Raw genomic sequence first — 15,945 nt, 5'->3', positions numbered from 1 at the left:
ACCACACCTTGTGGATGGTGGCCTCTCTATTTTACAATACGCCGATGACACAATTCTTTTTATGGAACATGATCTGGACAAGGCTCGAAACCTGAAACTCTTGCTTTCAACGTTTGAGCAAATGTCGGGTCTTAAAATAAACTTTCATAAAAGTGAATTGTTCTGCTTTGGAGAAGCCGTTGAGGCGGCGGACGATTATGCTGACCTATTTGGTTGCGCACATGGCCAATTCCCGATTAAATATCTCGGAATACCGATTCATTATCGACGCCTCACCATTGCGGAGTGGAAGCATGTAGAGGAGCGTCTAGAGAAACGGTTGAGTAGTTGGAAAGGCAAACTACTCTCAGTTGGAGGACGGTTGGTTTTGATTAACTCTGTCCTCACAAATATGGTTCTTTATATGCTTTCTTTCTTCCAACTCCCAAAAGGGGTCCTAAAAAGACTGGCTGACCAAATGGAGCGTGGTTTGTAGGCCGAAAGATCAAGGAGGGCTCGGAATTCATGACTTGCAGGTCAAAAACAAGGCCCTACTTAGTAAATGGTTGTTCAAACTTCTTACTGAGGATGGTGTTTGGCAAACCATGCTGCGCAACAAGTATCTAGGTCAAAAGGCGGTGTCCCATGCATTTTGGAAACCTGGCGATTCACACTTTTGGGCTGGCCTAATGGCGGCAAAGAAACATCTCTTTCGCTTTGGGTCTTCCGCGATAAAGGATGTGTCGGAGATTCGTTTTTGGGAAGACATCTGGCTAGGCAATGCCAGTGTCCGAGAACAATATCCAGGCTTATACAACATTGTTCGCGATAAGAATAATACTATTGCGCAAGTGCTCAGTTCATTCCCGCCGAATATTTCTTTCAGGCGGGATTTGATTGGCCCCAGACTTGTGTCATGGCATAATCTTTTATCCCGACTAGATTCGATTAACCTGACACAAGGCCGGGATGTGTTTCGCTGGAACCTTACTACATCAGGGTCTTTCACTGTAAACTCTATGTATTGTGCGCTCACACATTCTGAGGTACTAGTGAGTAATAACAAGAAAATTTGGAAGTCCAAGATTCCACTAAAAGTGAAAATTTTCATGTGGTATCTTCGCAGGGGGGTTGTGTTAACCAAAGACAATCTCGCACGACGCAACTGGCAAGGGAGTAAGAAGTGTTGTTTCTGTACTCATGACGAGACAATCAAACACCTCCTTTTTCAATGCAAGTTTGCACGTTCTACGTGGTCAGTCATCCAAATAGCGTCAAATTTGTATCCGCCCACAACTGTTGCCAATATTTTTGGTCATTGATTGGACGATATTTCAAATAGGTTCAAAACGCTAATAAGGGTGGGAGCGTATGCCTTAATTTGGTCGCTTTGGCTATGTAGAAATGATTTTGTTTTTAATGGAAGAAATGCTTCTCCTCTACAGGTTATTTTCCGGTGTACGCAATTGCTACGTATGTGGTCTATGTTACATCGACCGGAGAACCAACCGCTGTTCAAGGCGGTGTGTACGCGATTGGAGCAGGTGGCTATGGAGGTTTTTTCCCAACATGGGTGGCAACATAACCTTCGGATTGATCCACCACCTCCATCGACATAGGCATAGTGTCGGTCTATAGGGCTCTACTGTTGCCGATTTGTCGGGTTTTTTTTTCTTCAATTTTTGTCAGACCTTCATATTGGGCCGTGTGCATTCTAGTTATGCAGAGGCCGGGTGTGTGTTATTGCGGTGGACTTGGCCGGGTGTGTGTTATGAAATCACTACGCGTGGGGACATGGCACTAACATTTCCAGAGTGTACAACTGTCATGACAGCCGTGCTTACGGTTACAAGCGGTCTGGGATCCTCACTGGATTAGTGGATAGAATTGGAATTGTGGTTTAGCTGGACGGATATTTTCGGTCAAGTTGTGAGGCAACAATAACAATGATTCGTGTGGTTGCGACCCACGGTCAATCCCCTTTTTAATGAACTAATTTTGGGAATGGGAACAATTAGCTCACCTAGAAAACTACTCCCTCTGTTTGTTTTTTACCCGAGATAATATCATCGGAAGTCATAGAACTTGCACTCAATGTTTAGTTTGATGCTAAAACTTTAGAAATACGAATTTATGATCATTCAACTTGCGTTTTCGTGCAAATACGGTCACTTCGCTCGTATACAGCTACATGGCATGTTCACTTGGGGTGCCGGCTTGGCGGAGGCCCACATGTCAGTGGCCGGCAGTGCACAAAGCGTTCGGTGACCATAGCATGTCAGATTTTTCTGCAGAAAAGACGCTCACAATTTACTTAATTGCATGAAAACCCTCAAATATAATGGGAAAAAAAATGGAGCATATGGGGTTCGAACCCTCACCTGTTAATAAAACAGGTTACATCCATCCAGCTTGTGCTCGTTGCCTTTGAACATGCACAACTAAAACTTATTTTATTTTTTGATAAACCATAACTAAAACTTATTTAAGTACAAAGAAAAGCCCCAACGCACAGATTGAATGACAAGGGATCCAGCGCTGCAATCAACGCTACCAAGATTGTCTCGGTCAATCAGATAAATGGACCCACCTGCCAGTGGGCCAATCAGGAGTTACTAACCCGGGTGCATTGGTATTTTGCAGAAAAAACGTAGAAACCTTACAATCTCTGAACCTAGAGCGGCGAAGCGCAGAACCTAACCGCTACACCACGTACGTATTCATGTTTGCGAAGTGAGACGCTAAATTATATATGTTGGAGACGGCGACTACTCTATGGAAACGCTAAATTATATATATGGACGTTTTTTAAACCATATTTAGACGTTAATTCATTGGAATTTTCGAGCGGAAAAGACTGGGATTGCCAAGATATTTCCGAAGCCAGATTTTTTGGCGACTTCCCAAAAAAATGAATAAAAAAATCTCGCTCATGAAGAAGTTTTGTACGTTATGGGTTAAATATTACTATACATTTTGATGCGGTTTCTTTAGTTTGAATGTTTTTGACGAACAAAGCCGAGTTTCATGTATCCGACTTTCTGTCCGTACCCAGAAAAAAAGAATCTAAACAAAATCCGCGTCTAATATAAAGCCAAGCGTGCCTCCAAGTAAACATGGAGTGTTGTTGGTGCAGTGGTTTGCTAGGGCGTGCACGGATACGTCTGAATATGAGCGAAGTGACAGTATTTGCATGAGAATGCAAGTTGAGTGACCACAAATCCGTATTTTTAAAGTTTTAGCACCAAACTGAACATCGAGCGCAAGTTATATGATTCCCGGTGATATTACCTCTTTTTACCCGCACCTAAGGCCTTGCGCATAGACCAAGGAAAAAAACTGTCTAAGGCCTTGACCCTTGAATTTTCCTCTTAATCACCACACTAATTAATTCTACATGAATATATCACATCGGACCCCAGCCGGCAACCAATCAATGTACATGCGTTCCTTTTTTTCCTATGCTAGTTAAGGCTGCATGCCACACAGTGTGTTATTCGTCGGTGGCTTTAATCGTCACAGGCACCAAGGAACTCAACCACAATGCGTGGCAGAAATGTAGAAAAACGCTTCAGCCTTATACGCAGGTAAAAAACAAACAGAGGGAGTAGGATGTTAATAAATGAATGAGTCATAAGTGTAGGATGCTTTTGCATTTGTTAACCCCTTTAAAGCTTATATTCCTTTTATTATACCTTACATGTCATTTATTTCCCCCACTTGCTGAGTACCAACCATAACTGTACTCATACTTGCTTTTCCCCACATTATGCTCAGAAGATGAAGCTGAAGATGAGTTAAGGTGGCGTTTGGTTCGTGGGCGAGGATGACTTGGCTGAGGATATCCTTAATCAGGTGGTTGGGGATAGCCAATTTATGTCGTTTGGTTGTGAGGGATTGGGTGAGTTGAATAACCACATTTTATTGTTTGGTTCGGTGGATAAGAGGTGGCTAGAGATAGGCATTTGTGTGTTTACATGAGAGGACGAATGACTGGACGATTGTTGTAATGACCATTTGGTTGACCTGATGAGATTACCCATATGATATATAATTATAGCAATACATGTATACGTCACAACCATATGACATTACCCATTTGGTTAACATTGATTTGGAAATTTATAACCGAACTTTAACATCACAGACAAACATAACACGTCAACAGAAAGAAGAGCAACATTGATTCTTCACTGGCACGATGCTACGAGTGTCTCCGTCCGAGCTGCAAAAAGAAACGAGACAGAGAAGAGCATCATGTCGCATATACAGAAAGAACAGAGAAGCTTGCCTTCTCGTGATCCTAATTAGCCAGAGCTCTGTCCAATCCCCACAACTAGAGATCTCGCGGTTCCCAGCCACCAGATCTCCCCTTTCCCCGCCGCCGGCGCTTCCCGCTACCCACCAGCCATGGCCACATCTCGCCACTAGGGGATTCAGAGAAGAGAGAGGGGGGTGAGAGACGCGGAGCATCTGAACCTGAAATGCGCCGGAGTCCTTGTTGAATCGTACCGCCGCCCCGATCCAAATCGTTGCGGCCGCCGCCGTCGTCGCCACCGCTTCTTTGTTCAGGTGAGGGAGTTGTTAGAGTTCGCTCGGGTGAGGGGTGACAGAAGAAGGAAAGGAAAATGTTTCGCGCGTGGGTGGCTGCCCTCATCCGCGAGAATCTCGCGACTTTCCTCAGCCAACTTTTAGCCGAATATTTCCAAGCATCTGGTTATCCCTATCCTCTCTTGCTCCCCAACCAAACAAGTGGCATCCTCAGAAAAACTGGTTATCCCTGTCCCTATGGTGGATAACCACACAACCAAACGCCACCTTATACTACGAGGAGTTCTAGGCGGGTTGACCCCCGGTCGATTTACCTGTGAAGTTGGTTGGAGTCTGTCCACTGCCGTTTCACCATTCCGCTGCTCTTTCGTCGAGAGTTCGTTTAGTCTTTAAAAGACATTTATTCGTGTAATAAAGATACTATTGTGACATTGGTACTCTGAAATGCTATTATTCTGGCCGTATATGTGAAATTTGTTCCTGGGTACACATGCGATGAACACTTGATTTAATCCTCAAAATCGGGTGTGACACACAGCTGCCTAAGACAATTGCTGATGTTGGCGAGTACCCCACTCACTGTAATGAACAGCAATCTCCACATATTACCAAGGAAAATGATGCCCTGTTTGCTTTAAGACATGAGCAGGATGGAAGAGGCTATAAGAGGCCTAAGCTGGAGGGGTAGATTCTGTCTGGATGTTGATTTTGGACCAGTTTGCCAGAAACTTAATCCATGCAATTGTCACAGGATTTGCTCTGATGACCAGCACGTTACTGAATGTGACTTTTCACCTGTGCCTGGCGATGCTGTCGCATGACAAAATTGCTGTGTTGTGGATTACTAAGATGTCCTTGTTTTCACGAGGGCATGTGTCCCACAACTTGTTGCAGTTTCAAATTGTACCTAGACGTGCATCATGGATCATTTTGAGGAAACATGTTCGAGCCATATGTAATATGTTCGAACAAACATTGGAATATATGCGCTGAAACATGCTTCTGATCGTTTGCGTTCATATGTTTTGCTGAGGCTTAATTATCATAACCGAAGAGTTTAGACTTACTCCATAGATATTTTTTCTCACACCAGACTTATGTTTGTTTAACATTTTCAAAAGGTTTAACATTTTCTTGGGGCTAGCTCCACATGGAAACTTGCTTCAGATCAGTCTACGTAAGACGTCCAGGTCCTGTGGAAAATTTGAAAGAACGGAGCTAATTTTCTTCTGCTAAAAATAATTGGATGCATGAACATGAACGAGAGCTAGCACGCACCGCTCCGCGATCATCGGCCAAAATAACACGTCGGTCTCCAAACCACTGACTTGTGCAGAGAAACCGGCGGCTTGATGATCTCTGCCTACTATAGTAGTTAGCCCGGCAACCCCACACGATTTTCCAGAGTTTTTGGTTTCCTACATATCGTCCAGATGAATCCTTTTTTCCACAGATTTTTCCATGGACTGACCGCCTACTAGTCTATGGATCCTTCTTCCACAGATTTTTCCATGGACTTTTCTTTTTTCCACAGATCTTAGCACGAGGTGTACTCAACCTGCAGCTGTACATATGTGACTGCCCTAGCTTACAAGTTTAACCGAGCTTAAATCTTCGTATCTTAACCAGCTTGCACTAGAACGAGGGCATCTAGATGGACCATATTGATTGTAAATGACAAATTCTAACCACCAATGCAACACGGCAACGAAAGCAAAACTTAGACAAGCTAGCAAGCGCTATACAACTCTGCTAGATTTAATTTCCTCGCAATGCGTCAGATTGGCCGGTTGCTGTTTTGAGCATGCTGCCTAACTTTATCCGCTGACCAGTCGTTTGTGAACAATGAAACTTCTTCACTAGTATGATATTTTCGCCAAAAAAGTAGTAGCTGTGATTTCTCTTACTTTTTGCTGGTGTCCTGCTGTGCTGCGGACGTAACTTCATTGTTATTATTATGAAGAAGAAGGAAGAGTTGTTCTTGCAAGTTCCAACAACTTGATATTTGGTGCATGGAACTACACGTACACAGTGGCGGCTCTAGGATTTTACAACCGGGTATTCATGTGTATTTATTTTGCTAAAATCATTGTTGTTCTTCAAAAATTGTCACTGCTTTGCTAAAATGAACACTTTTTTTTTGCGGGTGAAAGGGATTTCTCATTACTCAAGGTGGTCTCTCCGCGAAGGCCAGCCGTACAACAGGGTCAATCCCCGAGTGGAACCACACAGCGGTTCGGGGGGTTCTTCGCCCGTAAGAGGCAAGTTCATGGCTACATTTATTTTGTGAACGAGAACATAGAGTAAATGAGATCTCCCTTCCAGCCGCAGCCGTTATATCTCTTATCTCCTGAATGAGGGTGCGGTGCACCGAGCGATCCTCCACGTTTGTTGTGATCATCGCCACAGCCTCCGCGCAATCAAGCTCGACCGTGATAGGCAGCCCGGTCCTGTTTAGGGCCAGCTCAAGGCCCTCCTTGCAAGCCGCAAGCCGCAAGCTCCGCTCCCAAGGCGTTATCGCATGTGCGCAGCTCTCTAAATGCAGTATAGATGATTTCTCCTCGATCATCGCGCAAAATCATCCCTCCTCCTGCCGATCCCGTTGCCGCAACAAAACTGCCATCGGTATTCAGCTTAGTGCGTCCCGACTCTGGCACGGCCCATGGTCGCTCCTCCTTAGCCTCCTTAGGAGGTCGATTGACAAACGACGGCAATGAGACCGTCATCTTCCCCTTGATCACATTCGCATTTGGGAATTGTTGGATACAGAGCAGTGAAGTAATGTACCCATGCAGGAACCGTCGTGAGGCTTCAGTTGGTGGCGGCTTCTTGTCATGCGTGATCTCATTCCGGACATGCCAGGTTCGCCACATGATCATAAGGACGATCATCCTCGTAGCCTCGTCAAGGGGGTCCAGCAGGGTGAATAGCCATTCCGGACCTGTGTTCAGGATGTCCTCCACCTTGGGGATGCACCAATCCGTGGCCATAGCATGCCACAGCTCCTTTGCCAAAGGGCATCTGCAGAAAGCGTGGAACATGTCCTCCCGTTCCAGTCCACATAAAGGGCATAGGTCAGAAACCTCAAGATGGCGAGAGAGCTTATTTGCCCAGGTAGCAAGCGAGTTCGTAACGATCCTCCAAGCAAACACGCGTACCTTTGGGGGAGCAGGGCACCCCCATATGATCTTCCAGATGGCGCGATGACCATCCGGTGCCCTGCTCGTGGCGGTGGCCAGTGGACGCTCGCGCTCGTCCATGGCGAACCGATAAGCGGATCAAACGGTGAAGATACCATTCTTCTCCGGGCCCCATGCGATGATGTCGTCAGTGACGCGGGGCGAAGTACGAATGCTGGAGATGACCTCCACGTCCGTCGGGTGGAAGTAGCGATGGAGCAGGTCAAGGTGCCATGTACCATCCTCGTGCAGGAGCTCGGCCACTCGTTGCAGTCGGCAGGTACCCTGTTGGGTAATAAGTTGGCGTGACAGCTCAAGGGGGATCCATCTATCTCGCCAAATCCGGATGTTACGGTCATCCCCTACTCGCCAGACGAGGCCCTTCTTGAGGAGCTCAAGGCCATACTGAATGGCTTGCCACGTAGGGGAGGCGTTGCCGGAGAAGACTGTATCCTCTAGGCGGCCTTCAGGGTAGTACCTCGCCTTGAGCACCTGCGCACATAAGTTGTGAGGATTTATTAGTAAGCGCCACGCCTGCCGGGCAAGGAGGGCCTGGTTGAAGGCGCGAAAATCACGAAAGCCCAGCCCCCCTGTGTTTTGTGCACCAAGATCTTTGGCCAAGCCAGCCAGTGTGTCTTCCTCTTCCCTTCCGATGCACCCCACCAGAAGTTCCGGACCATGCGGTTGAGATCATCACATACAGACATAGGGAGCTTGAACACCCCCATAACATACGTCGGTATAGCCTGCGCGATAGCTTTGATCATCGTCTCCTTTCCAGCCAAGGACCCCATGCTATGATTCTCTTCAACAATCTGGATTGGAGGTTTTGAAATTTCCCACGAGACATGCGGCCCTCCGGTGTTGGTAACCCCAGGTATTTGTCCTCAAACAGGTTTGTCACAATATTGAGAACTGCACGTACTTTCTGCTGCTCTTCACTTGGGCACGCATCACCAAATAAGGCACTACATTTGGCCGGATTAATGCTCTGTCCAGTGGCTCGCTCATAAGCATGCAGGACTTGCTTCACATTCCTTGCTTGCTCCTCTTCGGCTTTGAAAAAGAATAGTGTGTCGTCTGCAAAAAGCAGATGGGACACACCAGGAGCTCTGCGGCACACCTTCAGCGGGGTAAAATCACCATTTTCTTCCCCTTTCTTCAACAAGGCAGATAGCCCATCAGCCACCAATAAAAATAGGAACGGGGATAGAGGATCATCTTGTTGTAGCCCACGGGACGGTGCAAACGAATCCAAGAGGGTACCATTGAATTTTACAGTGTATCTCACCAATGTGACGCATGACATAATCCAGTTCACCCATCGATGATCGAAACCCATCTTTTGCATCATTCGCTCCAAGAAGATCCAGTCCACCCTGTCATATGCCTTGGATAAATCCAGTTTATAAGCGCAAAAGCTTTTTTCAGGATCCTTCTCTTGCTGTATGTAGTGAAAGCACTCAAAAGCAATTAAGGCGTTGTCTGTTATGAGTCGTCCAGGTACAAAGGCACTCTGCTCCGGCGATATAATCTCATCAAGGATGGGTCGGAGGCGATTTACCAGACATTTAGCCACCACTTTGTAGATGACATTACACAAGCTGATGGGCCTGAACTCAGACACTCTTTCCGGGTTGTCCACCTTGGGAATGAGTACTATGGCCGTGTCATTCACCCCCTCCGGCATAGTGCCCGTCCGAAAAAACTCCTTCACGCCAGCAATGACTTGCTCCCTCATCACCTCCCAGTTCCTTTGAAAGAAGCGAGCGGGAAATCCATCCGGCCCCAGTGCTTTCAGGGGGCCAATCTAGAACAAGGCATCAGCAATCTCCTTGTCGGAAAAATCTACGCACAACCCAATATTCATGCGGTCAGTAACACGAGTGTTAATTAAATCAATGACCAGATCCGGACAAATGGTCTCGTCCGCAGTAAACAGCGTAGAGAAGTAATCTGAGATCATCGCCGCCATAGTTCCATGGTCACTATGGGCGATGCCTGAATCATCAAGTAACTTTTTATGCGATTCTTCCTAGCACGCCATTTGGCCTTTCTGTGGAAAAATTTGGTATTCCGGTCCCCTTCCTTTAACCACGCCACCCGCGATCATTGCATCCACATCATCTCTTCGCGGTACAGGAGCTCGTTGAGGCTATCCGTCGCTTCCCTTATTTCCTTCCTATCTGCATTCATGGACAGAAGCTCCTCGAGCCGTGAGCGAGACTTGTTAATCTCTTTTATGACATTACCGAATTTTTTCCGGCTCCAAACCTGCAGCTTCTTCATCAAATTACCCAAGCCAGAGGATATATCACCAAGATTGAGCATAGAACCCAAATCTGTCCAGGTTTTCATAATTACCTCCGGGAGCGAAGGCTCCCTCTCCCACATGACTTCATATTGCCGAAACCTCCTGCCAGCAACCTGCATCGGTTCCTCTCGCGAGCACCGAAGCAGTATAGGAAGATGGTCCGAGCTAGGTGCCACCAGGTGGTCCACCTTAGCATATTCAAACAAGTCCCGCCAAGCATTGGTTGCCACCGCCCGATCAAGGCGGACCTTGACGTTTGCACGTCCAGCTCGTTTGTTATCATATGTGTAAGGCAGCCCTGCAAAACCAAGATCACCCAAGCCACAAACTTCCAGAACATCACGAAAATCAATCATCTGACCTGCCGACCGTGGTGATTCAGAGAAGTGTTCGAAGCTCCACATAGCCTCGTTGAAGTCTCCAACCACCACCCAAGGCAAGTCGGATTGGTGATGAAGATCACACAGGATGGACCACATGCGATGCCGGTCCTCCGTTCGCGGCTCGCCATAGACACAGGTGAGCCGCCAGGGTGGCTCTCCCGGCGCCGTCATCACGTACACATCAATATATCTTTTATTGATAGTTTTTACATCAAGACTCATAGACTCATGCCAGTACAAAGCCAAGCCACCACTAAGACCATCACTACCTGAGGCCTCAAAACCACTTAAACCTAAACGAGAGCGATACCTCTTCATTTTATTTTTTGACTGTCTAGTTTCACAAAGAAAAACAATGCTAGGGGAATGAGTCTTACAAGACTCACGAGATCACGAACTGTCCGAGGGTTCCCACCCCCCGGCAGTTCCAACTAAGGATATTCATTGCTCCTGACGGGGCGCCTCGGGCCCCGTCAGTTCGTCGGCGGCCCCTGGGCCGACTGCCTCCAATGGGTTGGACACCTTCATCATGTCCTGATCACCTACTCCACCGTGTACTTGAGCCCGTTGCCCCTCCAACGTCTCTGAGGTTCTCCGCTTCTTCGGCGTTCCTGAAAAAGCAATATCTCCCGCGGCATTCGGGTTAGTGTAGAGCACCATGGCTTTGTCTCCCTGTTCCACTCCAGCCGCCGAGGACACCTCCTCCTCCGCATTCCTTTTCCCACGTGATGTAGCATCGGATAGTTCTGCATTGGCCATGCGTATCTCATTTGACAGGTCACGTAGTGCTGGTATGATTTCGGAGCTCCTGGGCTGAGAGGGCGTGTACTGGTTCTGGGTGTGGCCGTCCCCGCTGAATTCATTTGTGGGCTTCTGCACCCCTATTCCTCCTTGTCACTCCCCGTCATATTCTGCATATGTTCTGCCAGCATTTGATCGATGGCCGGGTTGCCGCTCTTGTGCTCTTCCTGTGTCTTGTATGTGCGCGCCTGATCTGCCTCACGGCGAGCTCCACGCCCCCCTTGTCCCCGGCCAGAGGAGGTGCTACTTCCCGCCGAAAAATCAAGACCACGGAATACTGTTGGATTGGTTTTCGCCCGTACTATGTCAGACTGCCTTGTGAACGGCCGGGGCAGAGAGCATCTCAGTTTGCCGCTGAACTTCCCCGTTGGTGCATCACCTTTAACCTTCCTTCCGCATGACTTCTCCACATGGCCCAGGTAGCCACAGGTATAGCAAAAATCACGCAGTTTCTCGTATTGAATTTCAAATTCAACCTTTGTACGTTTCTCTTTAAGACGAGCGTTCATCACCACCGCCGTCTCAAGAGGCTTATTCACAGGCAGCACTACTCGCACGCGCACATAATTGCCCCTGTTCTCATCAAGTTCAACTTGTATTAGCGTGCCTAAATTTGCACACAGAGCTTTCACTATTTTCTCGATTCTCCAGTTGGTTGGCACATCCAGGATCCGCACCCAGATTCTAATCCGATCAAGGACGTACTCAGAAACTTCCCTCATCCCATCATATGCTTCGATGATCAGTGGGTCATGTTTATATTGCCACGGTCCTCCACGCAGAATCCTTGCCATATCAGCTTCACACCCAAAGTGAACAAGGTACCTATTAGCTCCCTGGTATGAGTAGTCAAAGTTCTCCTTCAACCTCCAGCCATCTACAATATTGTCAAAAAGAGCTCTGGGTGTTGGTTGATCTAACGAGTAAACAAGCATGATCACCATCCAAGGATGAGCCGGTTGCTGGAGCACCCCCTCTTCCTCGAGATCAACCTCCACAAGTTCAGCCTCGGCCTCCGTGTCCTCACCTTCCCTGAACTCCTCTGGGCCCTCGGCGTGTTGGTTCCCATTGCTTTGCCTCTGAGATTGTTCTGCCTCTGGCGCCGTCCGCTTCATCTGGTTCCAGATGGCGAGATCCTTCACGCGTGGGAGCGTCTCCACAACAACACCAGGGTCCCCAGTGGAAGGCTTCGGGCGGGAAGCATCCGCAAGGGGAGCCCCATGATCGCCCCCACCGACCCCTAGGTCCCCCTCGGTCACCGGCATCTCTATGTCCTCTCCGCGCGCGGACGGCTTCGCCATGGCGTCGGGGTGGCTTGGCGGCAGCAGCGCAGCAGCGTGGTTAGATCGATCTGGCGGCTCACGAGGCTTCTGGCGTTATAGTGTTCCTGCCTTAAGCTTTAAGGGGGGGCTCAGGTTTTCCTTGCGGCAGGGTTTAGGAAACCCTAATCCCTCCCGGCGTGAGCCGATCGGACTCCTTGCAGTTTCCTTCACGGGCACGACGGGATTGACGAGACCTGATTGGTCGCGCAATCGCGGGGCGGACGTGGTCCGGCACCCTGGCATGGCTGGGGCACGGACGGGAGGCCGACCGTGGCCGGGGCAGCGGCCGGCGTTGGCGGCGGCGTGGGGATCGCCCCCTGATCGCCCGGGCTAGGAAACCCTAGCGAAGCCATCACTGGTGTCTGCAGGTCAGTTAGTGACACCATGCTAAAATGGACACTGTTTTGTAAAAATCATGGATATTCGCATGAAGACCCAAGAATACCCCTAGCGCCGCCCCTGCACGTACGTACGTGTTTTCGATCCTGATCTGTGTGAAAGATAAATCTATGCGATTGCGAAGTGGCTCATGGACAGAGTCGAGTCTCCCTGTTGATTGATGATGAATGCGTGGAAATTTCCAAGTCACACGAATTGGCTCCCAGTTGTCCTTCCATCCCGGAGTCCCGGCCGAGCCATCTATAAATACCCATGCCCCTTCGTCCCTAGCACATCAATCATCCCGCACTACTACCAAACCACGTGTAGACGACACAGAAGCAAAGCAACTTGAAATGGCTTCGTCCCACCTGGCAGCAGCTGCCTCCATGGTCCTCTTCCTTGCCGTGTTCGCTGCCAGCACGAACGCGGCGACGTTCAACATCAAGAACAACTGCCCCTACACGGTGTGGCCGGCGGCCACCCCGATCGGCGGCGGTCGGCAGCTCAACACCGGCGAGACGTGGACCCTCGACGTCCCCGCGAACACGCCCTCCGGCAGGGTGTGGGGCCGCACGGGCTGCAACTTCAACGGCAACTCCGGGAGCTGCCAGACTGCCGACTGCGGCGGCGCGCTGTCGTGCACGCTGTCCGGGCAGCCGCCGCTGACCCTGGCCGAGTTCACCGTCGGCAACGGCCAGGACTTCTACGACATCTCTGTCATCGACGGCTTCAACGTGCCCTTGTCATTCTCCTGCAGCAACGGGCCCAACCTGGTGTGCCAGGCCGACAAGTGCCCCGACGCCTACCTCTTCCCGACCGATGACACCAAGAACCACGCCTGTAACGGCAACAACAACAGCTACCAGGTTACCTTCTGCCCATGAGGAAGAAGGTATCATCGTAGCTAGTAGCGGACGATACCACCACCAGCATAATACGCGTACATACAATGAGTGTGGAGAATAAAGTTTGTTACATAAGATGAATATAAGACGATGTTGTGAAAATAAGGCTGTCCGTGCGTGCAGTGTACGCATTTATACTATATAGCTTATAATTTAATTTATGTACCAGAGCCCTCAAATTAAATATGTTCTATGGTTATCAAACACTACTCCATACATGTTCCTGATTAGTTTTCCTTTTTTAAAGGGGCGTGTTAATGTCGCTACTGTGAGCACGCGACCCCTCCGGCGAAGGGCCATGTGCCCTTTCGCCCCCCACTCCTGGCGCTACGCCTCCGCGCGTCTTCCGCGGCCTCCTCGCCTCCAGCCCATGGCTTCGGTGGCGCCCCTGCCTCGCTAACACCGGGCGCTTCCGCCACCGTCGGCGATAACTACCAACCGACAACGTGGTGGCGTCCTCGCGATGCCACGTCGTATCGCCCGCCCCGCCGCCGCACTCTGCGCGCCATCAGCTCTCCGCTGCCGCCGCGCAATCTGATTCTCCATCAATCCGAGTTCCCACCAGTTTCGCGCTTGCGTTATATCGTGTGACCGGCCGCTGGAAGTGTTTCCATTTTTACAAAGTGTCCCTTGACTGAATCAGCCGCCAAATGTTTTCGGTCAAATCTATGTTCGTATTTTCATTATCATATATAGAAAAAAAATTCTACATATGTAATTATTTTCTGTAAGTATATTTTTGCACGCATGCATGCTGCCCTACGTTGACGACGGCTTCTATCCAATGCTAGAGTAAATTGATTTATTCGTATCCTGGTTGGGTGCGAAGCTGCCAACGTATTGCTTCATGCATCACTTACTATGTTAGGCCGATCGTGTAAAAACTCTGCTTGCATGCCTCCATTTTATCGCTAGTGCTACTTTGTACTCCCTCCGTTCCAAATTACTCGTCACAAAAATGGATGTATCTAGAACTAAAAATGCATCCAGATATATCCACACCTGCGACAAGTAATTCAGAACAGAGGGAGTAGAAGAAGATAAAGGTACTGCTCCGTCAGCTTCAAACGGCCTCCTCAACTCAGTCAAGCTATAGCGCGCGAAATGAAAATTAAGTTGTTGGTTGTGGAACGGACTGCTATATCATTCGAATCAGTGATAATATTATTAAAATATACAAAATAAGTACAAATAATATTGAATTTCAATGAAAATAAAATAAGTAATAATATTATTTTATTCTTTTTTTGCCATTTATTCATTTAATATGACATAATTAATATCTTTAAATTTGTAAATCAAAATTGGACAAATAATATATCCATTATTATCAGAAAAATGTGAGGAATCCAAATATGACATCATTTATTTATTTTTAAATAAAATTAATTTTTAAAAATTTAAAAATTATTTTTTTGATTTGAAATAACTTTTTTTACTTTTGGAATTTTGAGAATCTGAGAAAACTTCACCGGGTAAACCTGGGTGAAATCGAGTCCCAATTTTTCTCTAGTTTTTTTATATATTAAACTTTTTCTTTCGACGTCGTATGGAAAAGTTATGGCCGCTTTAGATTTTTTTTCGTTTTTTCACAAAAAAGGTCAAAATTCTTATTTCAAAATTTCTATACCAACTAGACACTGAAACCTAACTACGTCTCAAAGGATTTTATTTTTTGAAGATATCATTTTTGTTTATTTTCCACAAAACTAAAAAAGGCGGTCCAACCGGGGGGGGGGGGGGTAGAGTTTGAAAATTTCAGAACCCCTTTAGTCCGGGTTGGTGTCCATCCAAACTATATCAAAAATTCTTGAAACGGAAAACAGAAAGTTTCTTCAAACAAATCCCTTTTTGCAAATTTTGATATATTATTTGTTTTTTTTCTGAATTAGAATGAATTAGTTATGATTTTTCTAATTTAGGGGCTCGCAGGGCCCCCCCTTTAGTCCCGGTTGGTATCTCCAACTGGGACTAAAGATAGACATTTAGTCTCGGCTGAAGACACCAACCGGGACTAAAGGGGGAGGGGCCTTTAGTCCCGGTCTGTATCTCCAACCGGGACTAAAGGGGGGGGGGGGGCCTTTAGTCCCGGTTGGTGATACAAACCGGGACTAAAGGGGCTCGTGGGGG

The 15,945-nt window shown here is 47.8% G+C and overlaps 1 protein-coding gene across 1 annotated transcript; it reads left to right on the top strand.

Moving 5' to 3' along the window:
• Positions 1–13,214: 13,214 nt before the first annotated feature.
• Positions 13,215–13,976, top strand: LOC123135250 (thaumatin-like protein). The gene has a single exon (XM_044554308.1). The coding sequence runs from the start codon at positions 13,264–13,266 to the stop codon at positions 13,792–13,794; it is 531 nt and encodes a 176-aa protein (XP_044410243.1). The 5' UTR covers positions 13,215–13,263; the 3' UTR covers positions 13,795–13,976.
• Positions 13,977–15,945: the final 1,969 nt, after the last annotated feature.

The sequence above is a fragment of the Triticum aestivum genome, chromosome 6B (assembly GCF_018294505.1).
Source record: "Triticum aestivum cultivar Chinese Spring chromosome 6B, IWGSC CS RefSeq v2.1, whole genome shotgun sequence".
NCBI classification, from domain to species: Eukaryota; Viridiplantae; Streptophyta; class Magnoliopsida; order Poales; family Poaceae; genus Triticum; species Triticum aestivum.
Note: the sequence above shows the minus strand (reverse complement) of the source record. Positions and strands in the feature narration are given on the sequence as shown.